The sequence below is a fragment of the Eretmochelys imbricata genome, chromosome 1 (assembly GCF_965152235.1).
Source record: "Eretmochelys imbricata isolate rEreImb1 chromosome 1, rEreImb1.hap1, whole genome shotgun sequence".
NCBI lineage: Eukaryota > Metazoa > Chordata > Testudines > Cheloniidae > Eretmochelys > Eretmochelys imbricata.
Genome location: NC_135572.1, coordinates 336831194 through 336846967, shown reverse-complemented (window position 1 = coordinate 336846967; position 15774 = coordinate 336831194). Strand labels below are relative to the sequence as shown.

Here is a 15774-nt window from a genome sequence, read left to right as displayed (position 1 = left end):
CCTGGCTGGGATGATTTAACTGGGAATTGGTCCTGCTTCGAGCAGGGGGTTGAACTAGATGACCTTCTGGGGTCCCTTCCAACCCTGATATTCTATGAGTCTATGATGCGTCCCCAGCTTATAACTAAAATTCTTGTTATTAATCCCTAAATGCATGACCTTACACTTCTCACTATTAAATTTCATCCTATTACTATTACTCCAGTTTACAAGGTCATCCAGATCCTCCTGTAGGATATCCCTGTCCTTCTCTAAATTGTATCCTAGCTTCGTGTCATCCGCAGACTTTATTAGCACACTCCCACTTTTTGTGACGAGGTCAATAATAAAAAGATAAAATAAGATGGGACCCAAAACTGATCCTTTAGGAACTCAACTGGTAACCTCCCTCCAGCCTGACAGTTCACCTTTCAGTGGGACCCATTGTAGTCTCCCCTTTAACCAATTCCTTATCCACCTTTCAGTGTTCATATTGATCCCCATCTTTTCCAATTTAACTAATAATTCCCCATGTGGCATGGTATCAAACCCCTTACTGAAATCTAGGTAAATTAGATCCACTGCGTTTCCTTTGTCTAAAAAATCTGTTATTTTCTCAAAGAAGGAGATCAGGTTGGTTTGGCACGATCTACCTTTTGTAAACCCATGTTGTATTTTGTCCCATTTACCATTGACTTCAATGTCCTTAACTACTTTTTCCTTCAAAAAATTTTCCAAGACCTTGCATACTACACAAGTCAAACTAACAGGACTATAGTTACCCGGATCACATTTTTTTCCCTTTCTTAAAAATAGGAACTATGTTAGCAATTCTCCAATCATACGGTACAACCCCTGGGTTTACAGATTCATTAAAAATTCTTGCTAATCGGCTTGCAATTCCTTTAATATTCTTGGATGAAGATTATCTGGGCCCCCCGATTTAGCCCCATTAAGCTGTTTGAGTTTCGCTTCTACCTCAGATATGGTAATATCTACCTCCATATCCTCATTCCCATTTGTCATGCTACCATTATCCCTAAGATCCTCTTTAGCCTTATTAAAGACTGAGGCAAAGTGGTAAGGCTTACTCAGTTCCATTACACAGTCAGTGGAACCAAAATGGAGCATGTAGTTGTCTGCATTTTAAGCCCACCCTCCATCAGGCAGAGACAGGCTCCTTGCCCCATGTGCTGCAATGCAGTTGTGTTTCTAGGCTGTTGTTGCCAAACTCACTCATCCCACAGATAAAATATAAAGGAGGGAAAGGATACCTTAAAGGCATACTGTACTTACTGTAATAGAAAAGCTTTAATGGGATCTAGCAGAGATCTGGAATAGTAAGAATGGATGTTCATAGACTAGCATTAAAAGTGCAGCAGCACTAGCTTTATAAAGGCTTTTATAGTCAATATAAGGAGCTATATTTTAATCTGCTTTCTAAGCTCAATAATTTGGTAGTGAAAATTGTTGTCCATTTTTCATTATAAAAAGTGACAGTGTTACACCTTCCTTTATTACTAGCATTTAACAGATTTAATTTTTAACTAGATGAAATCACATTACAATAAACTCTTTTAATTATGTCATAAAATGGATAAATCATGAAAAGTTAGGTTATGAACCTTTGCATATTCAAATCCAATCCAACTTTATAGGAATCACTTTAAAACTATCAAGGAAAGAATATCCTACCCTCCACTTATTAGAACATCTGTATCTCTCTAAAATAAGGAGGGGCAGTTTGCGGGGATAAACCACTGAAGTAATCAGATTCAGTGTAACACCTTGCAGTGGTCAGCCATAAGGAGTATCTAGACTCTTAGCACTCAGTTAAGCACAAAATATTTGCAATTTTCTCTAGAGTGTGAGGGCCCAGACGCTGCTTCTCCTCTCAGTTGTACATAACTAAGGTTCAGTGGATGGATGTGCTCTTAATTCACCTTACTATTGCAAATCCAAACTTATCTGCAAGGGATGGACATTTGCACTAACTCTAGCAGGTGAAACTTTCTACTGTGACTGGGTCAACTTCATAGGATCATAGAATATCAGGGTTGGAAGGGACCTCAGGAGGTCATCTAGTCCAACCCCCTGCTCAAAGCAGGACCAATCCCCAACTAAATCATCACAGCCAGGGCTTTGTCAAGCCTGACCTTAAAAACTTCTAAGGAAGGAGATTCTACCACCTCCCTAGGTAACGCATTCCAGTGTTTCACCATCCTCCTAGTGAAAACGTTTTTCCTAATATCCAACCTAAACCTCCCCCACTGCAACTTGAGACCATTACCCCTTGTTCTCTCATCAGCTACCACAGAGAACAGTCTAGATCCATTCTCTTTGGAACCCCCTTTCAGGTAGTTGAAAGCAGCTAGCAAATCCCCCCTCATTTTTCTCTTCCGCAGACTAAACAATCCCAGTTCCCTCAGCCTCTCCTCAGAAGTCATGTGTTCCAGTCCCCTAATCATTTTTGTTACCCTCCGCTGGACTCTTTCCAATTTTCCACATCCTTCTTGTAGTGTGGGGCCCAAAACTGGACACAGTACTCCAGAGGAGGCCTCACCAATGTCAAATAGAGGGGAACGATCACGTTCTTCGATCTGCTGGCAATGCCCCTACTTATACATCCCAAAATGCCATTGGCCTTCTTGGCAACAAGGTCACACTGTTGACTCATATCCAACTTCTCGTCCACTATAACCCCTAGGTCCTTTTCTGCCAAACTGCTGCCTAGCCATTTGGTCCCTAGTCTGTAGCGGTGCATGGAATTCTTCCGTCCTAAGTGCAGGGCTCTGCACTTGTCCTTGTTGAACCTCATCAGATTTCTTTTGGCCCAATCCTTTAATTTGTCTAGGTCTCTCTGTATTCTATCCCTACCCTCCAGCATATCTACCTCTCCTCCCAGTTTAGTGTCATCTGCAAACTTGCTGAGGGTGCAAGAATCCACACCATTCTCCAGATCATTTATGAAGATATTGAAAAAAACCAGCCCAAGGACCGACCCTGGGGGCACTTCACTTGATACCGGCTGCCAACTAGACATAGAGCCATTGATCACTACCTGTTGAGCCTGACAATCTAGCCAACTTTCTATCCACCTTATAGTCCATTCATTCAGCCCATACTTCTTTAACTTGCTGGCAGGAATACCTTGGGAGACCGTGTCAAAAGCTTTGCTAAAGTCAAGGAACAACACGTCCACCACTTTCCCCTCATCCACAGAGCCAGTTATCTTGTCATAGAAGGCAATTATATTTGTCAGGCATGACTTTCCCTTGGTGAATCCATGCTGACTGTTCCTGATCACTTTCCTCTCCTCTAAGTGCTTCAGAATTGATTCCTTGAGGACCTGCTCCATGTTTTTTCCAGGGACTGAGGTGAGGCTGACTGGCCTGTAGTTCCCAGGATCCTCCTTCTTCCCTTTTTTAAAGATGGGCACTACATTAGCCTTTTTCCAGTCATCCGGGACTTCCCCGGATCGCCATGAGTTTTCAGAGATAATGGCCAATGGGTCTGCAATCACATCTGCCAACTCCTTTAACACTCTCAGATGCAACGCATCCGGCCCCATGGACTTGTGCTCGTCCAATTTTTCTAAATAGTCCCGAACCACTTCTTTCTCCACAGAGGGTTGCTCACCTTCTCCCCATGCTGTGCTGCCCAGTGCAGCAGTCTGGGAGCTGACCTTGTTTGTGAAGACAGAGGCAAAAAAAGCATTGAGTACATTAGCTTTTTCCACATCCTCTGTCACTAGATTGACTCCCTCATTCAGTAAGGGGCCCACACTTTCCTTGACTTTCTTCTTGTTGCTAACATACCTGAAGAAACCCTTCTTGTTATTCTTAACATCTCTTGCTAGCTGCAACTCCAGGTGTGATTTTGGCCTTCCTGATTTCACTCCTGCACTTCTTGTAAGCTTCTTTTTTGTGTTTAAGATCAGCAAGGATTTCACTGTTAAGCTAAGCTGGTCACCTGCCATATTTACTATTCTTTCTACACATCGGGATGTTTTGTCCCTGTAACCTCAATAAGGATTCTTTAAAATACAGCCAGCTCTCCTGATCTCCTTTCCCCTCATGTTATTCTCCAAGGGGATCCTGCCCATCAGTTCCCTGAGGGAGTCAGACTTTTGTGCAACCTTCTAACAGAGCCTGTGATTTAAAGACTAAACGCTAGCCTTCTTCCTTCCACAGCCCCGCACAGAATTATGGTGCTGTGCTGGCTTTTTCAGCTGTCTAATCGCAAAAAGAGCATTTCTACCTTTATGGTTGATTAACTACAAGATGAAACTCAATTTGCAAACACGGTTTCCTTAATAGGACAGCTAAACTAACCAGATGGGTACTTATTGTAAACTGTGCATCCTGCCTCAACTGCGCAACATTTCTTTATCTTTTCTATCTGACACGCTGTTACTGCTTATGTTAGAAAATAACATGTTATCTCAGCAATTCTGTTTCTTTCATTTTAAAAAGTAGCTAAATCTTACATTTTGATGCTCATTTCAACAAATATGTCCATTAATACTTGTTTTAAACACAATTTCAGTATCTAAATGAAAGATTTGGATGTCTTTTTAAGGAAAAATGAAACAGCAATTGAGGCAACATTAGTCAAATCAGCCTTTACCAGTTCCACTTCCTAGCTGACTTCCATACTAATATCATCAGCACAGGTGCAGCGCTGTGACCCCATGCACCAGGTTGCATTGTCCAAAGCAGGGAGCCAGGCCCAACCCTGTGGGACAAAAGCCACTGCAGTGGGATGAATACAGGGTGGGCTTGTTTGCCAGCCCTTCCTCACCGGGCCAGGGCGGGCTTGCTCTCCAGCCCCAGGCCTCCCCTCTGCACTGGGCTTTATTGAAGTCATGGACACAAAGGAAAGCCATGGACAAACAGAGAAACCATGATATCTGTGGCTTATTTACCACTGTGACTCATAGACTTTAAGGCCAGAAGAGACCATTGTGATCTCTAGTCTGACCTCCTACACGTTGCAGGCCACAGAACCTCACCCACCCTCTCCTGTAATAGACGCTGAACCTCTGGCTGAGTTACTGAAATCCTCAAATAATGATTTAAAGACTTCAAGGTACAGATAGGCCACCATTTACTCTAGCTTTTCCCAGCAAGTGACCCATACACTAGGCTGCAGAGGAAGGCGAAAAAACTCCGGGATCTTTGCCAATCTGACCTGGGGGGAAATTTCTTCCCAATGTCAAATATGGTGATCAGTTGAACCCTGAGCATGTTGGCAAGACCCACCAGCCAGATACCTGGGAAAGAATTCTCTGTAGTAACTCAGAGCCATCCCCATCTAATGCCAAACTGTGATGGCGGGCACCTGGCCCCGTTGAAGCTCCCTGCTGCAGGCCCCATGGTTCTACCACACTGGACCTCAGAAAAGGAGCAGCACAGATGGGCTCTCTAGTCCTGCCTAGAAAAGTTGCATGGAAGCGGCCAATCAGAACCCAGCAAGCTCATATAAAAGGAGCTGCAGGGCCTTAGCAGGTCAGTTCCTGGCTGGGACCTGAAGGGCAAGAAAGGGTGCTCAGTTCTGGCTGGAGGGGTTGATGGCTGCATTTACTGGACCTGAGAGAGAGAGGATCTGAGAAATTCAGCCCTGAGTTAAGGGTGAAGAGAATGGAGCTACGTGGGAAAAGTCTCAGGGAATAGCCACAGCGAAATGGAGGCAGCAGTACATGGCTGCTGTTTATAGGGTCCTTGAGTTGGGACCCAGAGTAGTGGGCATCCCCGCTAGCAAAATGACCTAAGCCACAAGTCTTCTTTAGAAGCACAAGCAAAGGGCTGGATTTAAAGGACCCAGAGATGGGGCTGATAACCTGTTGAGAGCAGACAGTTTCATCAGGGAGAGACTCCAAGGAGCCTAGGAGGGTCTGAAGAGCAAAGGCACCTGAGGAAGGAGGAGCTGAGTCCAGCTTGAGCCTGGGGATTTGAAGACTTTTGTGATTGTTTTGGACTTCAATACTCCCGGAAGGGGTCCTTGATTGTGTGACTTGGCCAGAGGGCTGAGCCACTGAAGACCCACCAAGCAAGGCTAACAACGTACAGGGGATGCCAGGAAAGGCTTGCAGTACCACACCTAGCCTCTAGGAGGCACTCACAAGAGGTGAGTGTCACCCACTACACAACTCTGCTGCTCTACCTATTATTAACAGCCACATTTACAAGTGATGACTTTGTTATGTAGATAGCAGCTTTAAAGTTTGGCAAATTTTTTTCACTTTCACTCTTTAAAACAAATGTCCCTGTTGACTTCAATAGAAATCTTTTCTGGGTGACGAACATCTGACATCACCTTTTGGATTACCAGGTATATTAGGTCACCTAAAGATACATTGCTGTTTCCCCTCTATCCCCTTGGTTTAATGAACACTGGAATATTTTCATTTTTTTTAAATAACACTGTCTAAAGGGTAGGGCCTTGATCCAGAGAATTGCTTCGCATGGGATCATGAAGGTGACTTCAGTGGAAGTCACATGCACTCAGCACCTTTTACAATCCCTGATTCTAAGGGAGCTCAGGGTCAGATCTTCAAGTGTTTAGCATCCACAATCAGGACCAGATATTCCCTGCAGCTCTCTCTGAGAACTGTTTTGAAAGGCTGGTCCTGTGTGCATAAATATTTACCTCTCTGGAGCAACGGTAATTTACAACACATCCAACAACTTCACATGCATATCTAGCCAATCGCCCAAACCTGCATGATGCTGAGTGCCCTCAAATCCTCTGGCTTCATCAGGAGAAGCATGCCACATGAGACAGGAGATGATCCCCACCCTGCTGGATTTGTTCCCTAGTCAGTAAAAAAATTATCCTCCTGATAACACGCTCTGGAATATAATGTATGGGAAAAAGTTATGTATGAGTTACCGGATATCAAAGGCACAGTATCAGAGAAAAACACATGCTAACAGGGGCCATGGGAAATGCTACATATTGGGAGAAAGTTGTGGCATTACAATGTGATTTTTTCACATTTCAGTGCTCTACATGAATTAGTTTCTGCACTTTCCCCCCTGTTTTCTTTTATAAAATACAACAGAAATATAGTCGAGTGTTAAAATTTCATCTTCAATATAATTTTGTTTGCTGCTGTGGGAATCCAGCACATGATGGATCCATTACTTTGTTAAGCAATTTGCCTAAACAGTCACTGTTGGGGTTAAGATTTCTATTTCATTATAAACAGCTAATTTTGTTTTCAGCTTATCCAGGACCACTATGCACAAACACCATCCTGTTTCTCTCTTGCATAGAAATCACATATAGTGAAAACTTGAAAACCTGTGTTGCTGGAGTATTTTTCAGTGATACTGCAGAATAGCATATAGCCACATAGATTGAAACTAGGGCTGTCAAGCAATTAAAAAAATTAATCGTGATTAATCACGTGATTAAAATAATCGTGATTAATCACGTGATTAATTGCACGGTTAAACAATAATAAAATTCCATTTATTTAAATGTTTTTGGATGTTTTCTACATTTTCAAATATGTTGATTTCAATTACAACACAGAATAAAAATTGTACAGTGCTCACTTTATATATATTTTTTATTACAAGTATTTGCACTGTAAAAAACCCCCAGAGAAATAGTATTTTTCAATTCACTTAATACAAGTGCTGTGGTGCAATCTCTTTATTATAAAAGATGATCTTACAAATGTAGAATTATGTATAAAAAAACTGCATTCAAAAATAAAGCAATGTAAAATTGTAGAGCCTGTAAGTCCGCTCAGTCCTACTTCTTATTCAGCCAATTGCTAAGACAAACAAATTTCTTTACATTTGCAGGAGATAATGCTGCCTGCTTCTTGTTTACAGTGTCACCTGAAAGTGAGAACAGGCGTTTGCATGGCACTGTTGTAGCTGGCGTCACAAGATATTTACTTGCCAGATGTGCTAAAGAGTCATATGTCCCTTCATGCTTCAACCACCATTCCAGTGGACATGCATCCATGCTGATGACAGATTCTGCTCAATGACAATCCAAAGCAATGCAGACTAATGCATGTTCATTTTCATCATCTGAGTCAGATCCCACCAGCAAAAGGGTTGACTTTCTTTTTTGGTAGTTCGGGTTTTGAGGTTTCCTCATCAGTGGTGCTTGTTTAAGACTTCTGAAAGCATGCTCAACACCTCGTCCCTCTCAACACCTCATCCCTCTCATTTTGGAAGGCACTTCAGATTCTTAAACCTTGGGTCGGTTAGAAATCTCACATTGGTACCTTCTTAGCATTTCGTGAAAACTACAGTGACAGTGTTCGTAAAATGAACATGTGTTGCGTCATCATCCGAGACGGCTATAACATGAAATATATGGCAGAATGCAGGTAAAACAGAGCAAGGGACATACAATTCTTCCCCAAGGAGTTCAGTCACAAATTTAATTAACGCATTCTTTTTTAATGAGCATCATCAGCATGGAAGCATGTCCTCTGGAATGGTGGCCGAAGCATGAAGGGCCATACAATTGTTTAGTATATCTGGCACGTAAATACCTTGCAATGCCAGCTACAGAAGTGCCATGCAAATGCCTGTTCTCACTTTCTGGTGACATTGTAAATAAGAAGAGAGCAGCATTGTCTCCTGTAAATGTAAACAAACTTGTTTGTCTTAGCGATTGGCTGAACAATCTGAAGTAGGACTGTGTGGACTTGTAGGCTCTGAAGTTTTACATTGTTTTGTTTTTGAGTGCAGTTATGTAACAAAAAAAATCTACATTTGTAAATTGCACTTTTATGACAAAGAGATTGCACTACAGTACTTGTATGAGGTGAATTGAAAAATACTATTTCTTTTGTTTATCATTTTTACAATGCAAATATTGTAATAAAAATAATATACACAATTACAACACAGAATACAATGTATATGAAAATGTAGAAAATGATCCAAAATATTTAATAAATTTCAATTGGTATTCTATTGTTTAACAGTGCAATTAAAGCCACGATTAATAGTGATTAATTTTTTTAATTGCAACTAATTTTTTTGAGTTAATCACATGAGTTAACTGCTATTAATCAACAGCCCTAATTGGCACTTTACATTTACAGCAGAGTGCAAGAAGTTGAAAGGACAGAGAACTTCCAAATGGATCTGGAAAAGAAACAGTTTTACCAATCAGAGAAAAATTTAAAGTTTATGAAAAATTTTCCTATCATAAATTGAGAGAAAGAATCTCAAATTTTCAAAGATGAACAATATCTTTTTTTAATTTAGGTTAATTTGCGACATTATGTTTTTTATGACATTATTGAAATTTTTGTTTTACTTTTGGCCTTTTTTATTGTTTCAATTTGTTTTACTATAATTATTTTAAAAAATCATTTTGAAAATATTGAAACAGGACATTTTGATCTTTTCAAAACTTTTCTCCAAAAATGTTTGAACTGAGAAATTGTCAGAACTGACCCTTTCCCGTGAACAGTTTCAGTTGTAACCAATTGGTATTTTTCAAAGAAAAAGAGTTTTGTTGAAAAATTCCTGATCTGTTCTACTTCCCAATTATTTCCGCTATGAGCTAATTTGTGTATCCCTTACTTGCACTGATGAGCGCTAACTCGTATATTCTCATTCACTACAACAGGACTACTTGTGTGAGTTTTTTAAGCTGGTGTAAGGGTTGCACATACAGGTAACCCACATGATGATGATCCCATGAAGTAAATAATAATTTTTCACAAAATGGACTCAATTTTTAATCATTACCAATTTTTTTCAGCCACATAAATAGAAGAACACAATTTGAAAATCCTGTCCTAGAAGCAAAAAGGAAGCTACAGCAGCATAACATGCCCAACGCAGAACTTGGAACAAAGCCTATGCAGGCCCCAGGTTTCCGAGGTACAGTACCATGTCAGATTTAAGAAGAAAATAATTGCTGTACTTTCCTGGTGTTATGACAATGATTTAACATAGTCTGGTTAAAATACAATTAATTAATAATTAATTGTATCTTCTATGAATTAGCATTAATTGGTGTTCAATATGTTTCTAAGATAACCTATCTAGCAAACATCATTTAAATTGACGCCTCAGACACTATTGCTGTAGGAGTTTACAAGAACACTGAATCTTGATAATGTGAAAATGATTGCACTTAGAAAGAAATGTATTAGCAAAAGTCAATATTGATAGATGAGTAAGTTTTGACATAAGGTTATAGCCAAAGAATGAGGCTTGTTCTCCTTTGTAACAGTAGAAAGCGCCTCATCAACATTACCTAGGCCTAAACACGTTCACCCGCATCCTGCTCCTCAGAGGTCTCGCAGTGTGAATGATCTGTCTCAGTGTCGGCGGGACAATGCTGGAATGTACAGTCTGTATGGTATGTCCAAGTGCTGCTTGTTAGCCAAGCTGCACTGTTGTAGAAGTAGAGAGATAAGTTAAGTCACAAACCTTTTCACCTTTCTCATACCTTTTTTCGCAAAATAAAGCACAGAAGAGAGGCACTGGAAGCCAGGTGAGGCTTATTCTTGCCTGATGGTAATTTTCACACTTTACACTGACGCACATTGAAAACAGATGTAAAGGTCACTGAACTGTCACACCGATTGTAAATGTCATTTGTCAGAAACTGAAATTCCATTTGTCTGGGGTGAGAAGATTATCTGGAATTTACCCTTTTGTCTGAATCACTGATATAAATGGATATTTTTTGTTATTGGGGGCGTGAGGGGAAACTAATTATAAATTATTTGGTATACAAAACTGAATTGATAGGCTAGGAATAATTTTTAAGAGTTCAAAGTTACCTTGCATATTATTTTTATCACTGTGTAAATATTTTAGCTACACAACAATCTATCTCTAAACTTATTTCCAAGAGCATTTGCTTCAGTGCTTATCAAAGAGCATTCCTAGCCCTTCCACCCCCAAGACTGATCTGCCATAGATAGAAAAGTCCTCCTTAGTTGGTTTTGTATTAATGTAAAATAAGGACTCACTAATGTGTTTATTTCTCCTGGAATGCTTACACTCTTTATTTCCTTTAATATCAAAATGCCACACTGCCACCTACTATTGCTGCTGCTTCTCTTCTCTTTTGTTTGTGACTCTGTGTTATATTATGACTTGACTGGAACTATTTTCTTTTTGTTTGTGTTGACTGATGTAGAAAAACCACTCTTCACCCGTGATGCATCACAACTGAAGGGAATTTTCCTCAGCACAACTCTCAAGAAGAGCAACATGGGCTTTGGATTTACCATCATTGGTGGGGACGAGCCAGATGAGTTTCTACAGGTGAAGAGTGTAATTCCTGATGGGCCTGCAGCACAGGATGGCAAAATGGAAACAGGTGATTAAGTTGGTTCCTTGATATAATTATCAGACTTCAGCCTTAGATTTTTGAGCAGCATTTTTCTTAAGTGCAGAAATAAGCAGGTGTGTTCGTGCTGTCATTCTGAATGGTGCAAGTAGAGCTGTGTGAATAACTAGTTTTTTGGGTTGCTGGCCATTCTGAAAAATAATAATCACTTCAGGTCAACCTAGAACAAAGGTTTTTAAAATATTGGTAAATCAAAAAGTTAGAAAAAATTGGTTTTGGTCAAATGAAACATTTCATTTAAATGTTGAGAGGTTTTTAAAAGGGTTTACTGTTTCTTTTAATAAAATTGAAGGAAATTTCAAAATGAAAAGTCATTTGAAATAGAAAAACCAAAATATTCTGATTTTTTTTTTCAAAAAAAATGGTTTTGTTTTGACACAAACAATTTGGCAAAACTGACACACATTTGCAAAATGTTTTGGACTTACCAAATCTACATTTTTTACCCCAAAAAAGATTTTTAGACAAAAACTTCATCCACCTCTGGGACAAGAAGAATATTTCTGCCTCAGAGAATATTTCCCAAGGGAAGTATTTCCCTGGAGTATTGCTTTCTAAAAATGAAAGGAAAACTTTTATATTTTCTTCACAAATGATGAAGATCATATGGTATGATAAAGATCAGATATGATGAAGATCTCTGAAGCAAACTTTTACTTATTTAGGGTAAAATTCTCTCACTTCTGCAGAGCAGATCTCAGATGTGATGCTCTTCTCAACACATGCTCAGATTACCTGTGAGGATTCTGTGCCTGTAGAGACAGAGGCCACAGACACAGACTCAGACTTTTCTGGAGGAAGGACTATATTTTAAAATAGTCAAATTATGTTTGATTCTGCTTATCTGGGTAAAGACTATGTAACCCTTCTGCCAGGTGGAGCCAGCAGCAACAGGGCTGGGTTCAATATCTAGGGGTTCCTTTCCATCAATACAACACAGAACCAGCTTGAGCCCCCACCCAGTAACATGGGAAAATTACACACCACACCTGAAAAGGAGTACTTGTGGCACCTCAGAGACTAACCAATTTATTTGAGCATAAGCTTTCGTGAGCTACAGCTCACTTCATCGCATCCAATGAAGTGAGCTGGAGCTCACGAAAGTTTATGCTCAAATAAATTGGTTAGTCTCTGAGGTGCCACAAGTCCTCCTTTTCTTTTTGCGAATACAGACTAATACGGCTGCTACTCTGAAACACCACACCTGGTCGCCTCAGAGAGGCAATACTTTCTCACCTGCAAGCAAGAGTCCAAGTGTAGAAAAGAAACTTTCAATAAAAGGAGGGAAGTAACTCAGCGTTAATTTGGGAAAACACTGCAAACAGGGTTCATAAACCATAAGCCAAAGACCCACCCTCCAAGTAAGTTGGGCAGTGTCCTTTTCCCCTTGGGTTCTTAAGCCCAGGAGCCCAAAAGTCCCTTTAACGTGCCCTCTTCTCTGTACCCCACTCACAGTTGCCGTCTTTGGTCAGTGCAAACAAAGGGTTCAGAGGTGCATTTGAAGAGTTCACCTCCCACCCTAGGTGGGGGTGGGGTAAGGAGGCACCTAACTTGCTCCGCTGCTCAGACACTCGCTTGCCACCCCTCTCCGTCAGCCACCCTGCTGGCCACTCGCTGTGCCACCTGGCCACCTGCCAGCCGTTGCTGCTCCTCTTTGCCTGGCCATCCCCCCGCCGCTCATTCTGCTCACTACCTCACCACCCACTCATTTGCCAGCTGACTGTCAGTCACCATCTGCTGCCACCTGCCTCTCTGCTGTGACATCTGCACATCAGTCTTTTAGTAATTTTCAGCTCTTTGGAGGCTGCACAGAAACACTTACCCATCTCAACATGATTTCAGCTCTCAGTGATGTTTAGCTCTTAGCAAGCTTGGCAGAAACACAATCCAACCACAACTGATCTCAGCTCTGAATGAGCATTTAAAATAACAAAGAGGCTCCCAAGGAAGCTTATATAGCTCTTTATTTGAACAGTGTGGGGGAACAGGTTAAACCAGTCCAGGGAGGACCCTTGTGGGAGGGTCTACACATCCTGTCTGGGACACCTGTCCCCACCCCTCTTACTTTCACAGGACTCTGGCATTCAGGCACCTGGCTTAACGAAGTCCTTTCAGCTGAGGGTCCTGCTTTCCTGTATTCATACAATAATGCCAACAACATTGGTAACAGCATTTCACTACCCCTGCATTCAGTACTAAAGTGATTTTTAACACAACACCAGCCAAAGTTGATTATTTGAGCAACACACCACTCTATCTGCTGGATATTTAAGCAAAGTAGGTGTGTTCATGTAAATACAGTTTGCTCTAGAAGTCTCTCCCCCTCCCAGCTAGCTATCAGGGAAGAATTCAGCAGACCCTGCTTACATCTACTTTTAGTAAAGGCTTACAAGATCATCTCAGATCCATATATGGAAAGAATCCTTCTATGTGCTTATCCTCATCCTCCATGGATGGTGGGGTCAGCTGTCACCCTACCTCCATGCCCTGCAGATGGTGTTGCCTAGCCCTAGGATCTTTTTCGAGATAGGGGGTGGAGACTGGTCAGGCTGATGGACACATACGTCTTTCTCCCTCCATCCTGACAGAGATTTTTAGAGAAAAGATAATAAAATTGGGGCTATGTTATCTTTGCGGGGGGCCCCCAACTGAAACCAGAGTCATAGGGGTAGCCTAATCTATGGTTGGGAAAAGCCCCATGTGCATACTCATAGAGAACAACGTGTGGGGATCCTTGCAGATTTACTCCCTCAATCCTCATTTCTGCAGATTTTTGTGGGGGAGGGAATAACTAGGACCATAACATGTCAGGATACACCACCTAGAACTACTGCTGGCGCTGTAAGGCCAAATAAACTTTTGTAAGACCATGCAAGTTGGAATTGTGGAGGTTCTGAATTTTACTGTTTTTAAAATGCCCTTCTTGCACAAAACATGCCATTAAAATGGTGGAAGGTTTCTGATGCCAAGTAAAAAGTGGCAGATATAACAAAAATTAAAATATAGATTTCTTTTTTGTAAAATCTTATAAGTGTTCTATCAGCTTGAACTTTAGTCGCATTGTTGATGTCAACCTCAAAGTGCAATTTGGTACACAAGGTTAAAATTCAAGAAGCTAATTAGTAGAAGAAATGGTGCAACAGAGACCTGCTGAGAAGAGACTAATGAATCCTGTTAACAGTAAAACCAATCAATTGCTCTTGAACAGTGCCTTGATCTTCATGTTGCCTAATTTGCAGCAGAGGGCTTCCCAGGTTGTTATGACCCAGCATACTTTGATTAAGAACTCAAAGCAGGATTCCTTTGAAATAATCTGAGTGGAATGGTTGAGTGTCTTTTCAACTAAACTAGAACCTGATACTGAAACTGCATGATTGGTCTGTTGTAACGTTGATGGTTGTTATTGTGGTCATTTATTGAGAGGCAGGGTGGGTGAAGTAATATATTTCAGTGGATAAACTTCTATGGGTGAAAGATACAAGCTTTTAAAGCTTACACAGAACTTGTCTTCAGGTCTGGGAAACGTACTTAGAATGTCACTGCTAAATACAAGGTGAAACGGATTGTCTAGCATAAGCCATTAACACATTTATTCAGATGGGTATTTATGAAGAAATATTTTTTTAAAACTTACATTAAAATAATACTGAAGATTTTAGTGAAAACCACAAATGCAAGGAAAGTAAGAATTAAAGGTGAGAGAATCAAAACACAGAATTATTATTCTAATAAACCTGATATGTGTATTATTAAATTACATACTGAGCTAAATTCTGTCCTTAGTAGACTCCCTGCAGCTCCCTGAATATCAAGTTATCACGTGAGTAAAATAAACCAAGAGTTTCAGGTTAATGAATTTTGCCTCACACAACATCCCTGTGAGGTAGGCATGTGTTGTTATTTTCATATTATAAATGGGTAAACTGAGAAACAGGGATATTTAAAAAACATAAGGTTTATAAAACAAGTCTGTAGCAAATAACCCAATTTCCTCATTCCCACTCCTTTGCATGTTTCCTAAACTGTGCTTCCTGTTCCTCAGAAACTCTTTTCACAGTCTGCTCACCTTCAGATATGTTGCACTTCATGGTCTGCCAAACAGTCCTTCTTGAAGCCATTTCAGAAAATAGATTGTTCGCTTCCCTATTATTTTAAATCATCCTGTGTTTCTAAACCATTAGAGACACAAATCTACTTTGTAAGTTAAATAAGTATTGTTGGATGAAGAATAAGGCGTTTTATACAAATGTACTTTTCTCGTGTGTTTCTAAAAAATAGCACCTCCTATGATACACTTTTCTTGCCTCTTGTGTCACAGTAATAACTGTGCCTATCTCAAGGGGACCATTGTTATTACTATCCATACAAAATCAAGATTCTTGCGAAATCGAAGATTTGTAATTGCTGCAGCAATAATAGGTGCTGGATCTTTAT

General features: G+C 40.5%; 1 protein-coding gene across 1 annotated transcript in view; it reads left to right on the top strand.

The window, feature by feature from the left end:
* MAGI2 (membrane associated guanylate kinase, WW and PDZ domain containing 2) overlaps positions 1-15774 on the top strand; it is a 1194001-nt gene that overhangs the window by 937363 nt on the left and 240864 nt on the right. Inside the window, exons 8-9 of the mRNA XM_077807869.1 lie at positions 9733-9854; positions 11128-11310. Coding sequence (XP_077663995.1) covers positions 9733-9854; positions 11128-11310 — 305 coding nt within the window. The remainder of the gene's footprint in view (positions 1-9732; positions 9855-11127; positions 11311-15774) is intronic.